Here is a 2,634-nt window from a genome sequence, read left to right as displayed (position 1 = left end):
TTTGTGCTCCATCTTGTACCTCTTTATGAACCAATAGTTGTTTGGCCCTTAACCCAAACACCTAATTCATTCTTTTTCGGTTGTTCCAATACAGTGATATAGCGTTGTAGGCCCTCACTTGTTGGTTCATACCTGTTTACTCTTGGGTTCATCTTTCACCCTTTGTTGGAGTTCAAATCTTACAACTCCTTTGGTTTAGACCATACTTCTATCACACTTCTTTTCATCTCCCACCTCTAGTTCCTTGAACTATGGAGCTCTGAATTCTTCATTGCACTATGAGGATACGTAGGCATGAGGGCCCCAATCCTCACCGAGCACTTTATCTACTTTTTCCCTTTCCCATTTTTTTGTGAGTAATCTTTAGATCACACCTACTCGAGCGAGAACAATCGAAACGGTTCCCGTGGAGTACCGTGGATATTTAGGGTGTTAATACCTTCCCCTTGCATAACCGACTCCCTTACCCATCATATCTCTTTCCCCGGGTTTTATCGATGTTTTCCCTTCCCTTTGGGGATAAATAAAGTTCGATGGCGACTCTGTTGTATGTTTGAGCGTGTGATACGTTCGGGTATATTTCCGCTAGCTTCACCTGGCGACTCTATTGGGGAGACTTCGCTACTTGGAGTACTTCCTAGTCGCTAAAAGGAGTCGAGCCTGGTTTAGGTTGTTCCCTCTCTAGTTTTAGGTGCTTACCTTTATAGCTTTACTCGTTTTTATTTATCACATTTCTTATTCGCTTTATATTATGGATATATCTATTATGTTGTTGTTGGGATGGGTTAGACTACATGAGAGGAAAGCTCTGTAACCGAGCTTAGTATACACATAGGTTAGACTCGTGGATAGTCGTGTACACCTGCGTTTCGCGCGTTGGGTTGTCACAAGAGCCGCACCCAGACTAGATTCACTTGGAAGTACTTTTGTCCCATGAGTATTCATTATGGCAGGGTATTTCCATTTCGAGTCGACGACTCTATGAGACCTTCTAGGGACCACCTTGGAGCATAGTTCACACTTGTGAGGGGGATATGGGTTTTTACTGCAGGAAACCATAGACTCTACCTACCTTGATACTCATGTTACGTCGAACCTTTGAACTTGCAACATGTGGTATATACAAATTGTTTAAAACTTGCCAGAGTTTTGAATTCATGTGACTTATATCATCTCATCATTACATTATCATTCATCATGACCAAATTTTTTCATATGCATGTCTTTTCCAGGAATCCAAGAGTCCAGTTTGTTTACCAAGCACTCAAAGTGAAGCATGAATCCCGAGAGGAAGAACATCCACAATTACAAGTTTGTGGAACCTCAGTTGGCTGTCTTGAGAGGAGTTAGGGCACGTTTAGATCTGGGACACAAAGAGGATTTTAAGGAGGCTTATGGTAACCTTTTGGGCATTCTGAACACCAAAGTCAACATCATTGTTGTGCACACTCTGGTGCAATTCTACGATCCCCCACTGAGATGTTTTACTTTCCAAGATTACCAGTTGGCGCATACATTGGAAGAGTACTCACATATTCTGGGTATTAGGATCAAGAACCAAGTGCCTTACATTCTTACTAAGGAACTTCCTAAATATCAAAATCTTGCTGAAGCTCTACACATAGGAAAGAAGGAAGTAGAACTGAACTTGAAGCCTAAGGGTGGAATTCATGGATTCACCTCCATGTTTCTAGTGGACAAAGCTATTGCCTTCACCGAAGTTGGGAGTTGGACGACCTTCAACACCAATCTAGCTTTACTTATCTATGGGATCGTATTGTTTCCGAATATGGAGGAAATTGTAGACCTGGTTGCCATTCATATCTTCCGGACTCTGAATCCTATCCATACTTTTCTTGCTGATGCTTACTACTCCATCCATGTGAGAACTCAGAAGAAGAAAGGAAATATCGTCTGTTGTACCCCTTTGCTGTATAGATGGTTTATTTCGCATCTACCCAGCAAAGGCCCTTTTGTTGATAACAAAGACAACTTGAAGTGGTCCCAGCGGATCATGTCCTTAAAGGCCGAAGACATTTCTTAGTACTCTCGAGTTTACGACGGTGTCAAGCTTATCCTCAACTGTGGGGATTTTCCTAATGTACCTCTTCTTGGTACAAAAGGAGGAATCAATTATAACCCGAGGTTAGCACTACGACAACTGGGATACCCTATGGTGGACAAGCCTGATCTCAAGAGTGTAGAAGGTTTTGTCTTATATGAAGGGGTCGAAGAGCCAGAACTGATCAAGAAGATTGTTAATGCTTGGGGAGCAATTTGTCCTCAAGAAAGAGCAGAGATGGGTAAGAAGAATTTCATCGCCAATGAAGCTTACACCAGTTGGGTCAAAAACAGATTCAGTTAGATTTTGTTGTCGTTCCCGCCCGAACCGTCCATGAATGCCAAGCCTTTTGAACCAGTGAACCATCAAAATTTTAAAGTCGATGAATTGAATAAGGTTATCAAGACCCTAGAAAAAGAGAATGTTGATCTCAAATCTAGGCTTGGTAAGATCTCTTTAGAGAAAGAAACTTTGAATTTCAATCTAAATCAGAAGAGAGATCGAGTTCATCAAGCAGATGATGAGGTGCAAACAGAGGTATTCAAAAGACTTAAAGTGGGTGACACACTCAA

At 41.7% G+C, this 2,634-nt stretch overlaps 1 protein-coding gene across 1 annotated transcript; it reads left to right on the top strand.

Annotated features, from left to right (window-relative positions):
* Positions 1-1,276: 1,276 nt before the first annotated feature.
* LOC127131710 (uncharacterized) lies at positions 1,277-2,044 on the top strand. Its single transcript, XM_051060627.1, has one exon. The coding sequence runs from the start codon at positions 1,277-1,279 to the stop codon at positions 2,042-2,044; it is 768 nt and encodes a 255-aa protein (XP_050916584.1).
* The last annotated feature ends 590 nt before the right edge of the window (positions 2,045-2,634 follow it).

This window comes from Lathyrus oleraceus, chromosome 3, assembly GCF_024323335.1.
Source record: "Lathyrus oleraceus cultivar Zhongwan6 chromosome 3, CAAS_Psat_ZW6_1.0, whole genome shotgun sequence".
Classification (NCBI taxonomy): domain Eukaryota; kingdom Viridiplantae; phylum Streptophyta; class Magnoliopsida; order Fabales; family Fabaceae; genus Lathyrus; species Lathyrus oleraceus.
This window is presented reverse-complemented; position numbering and strand designations above follow the sequence as displayed.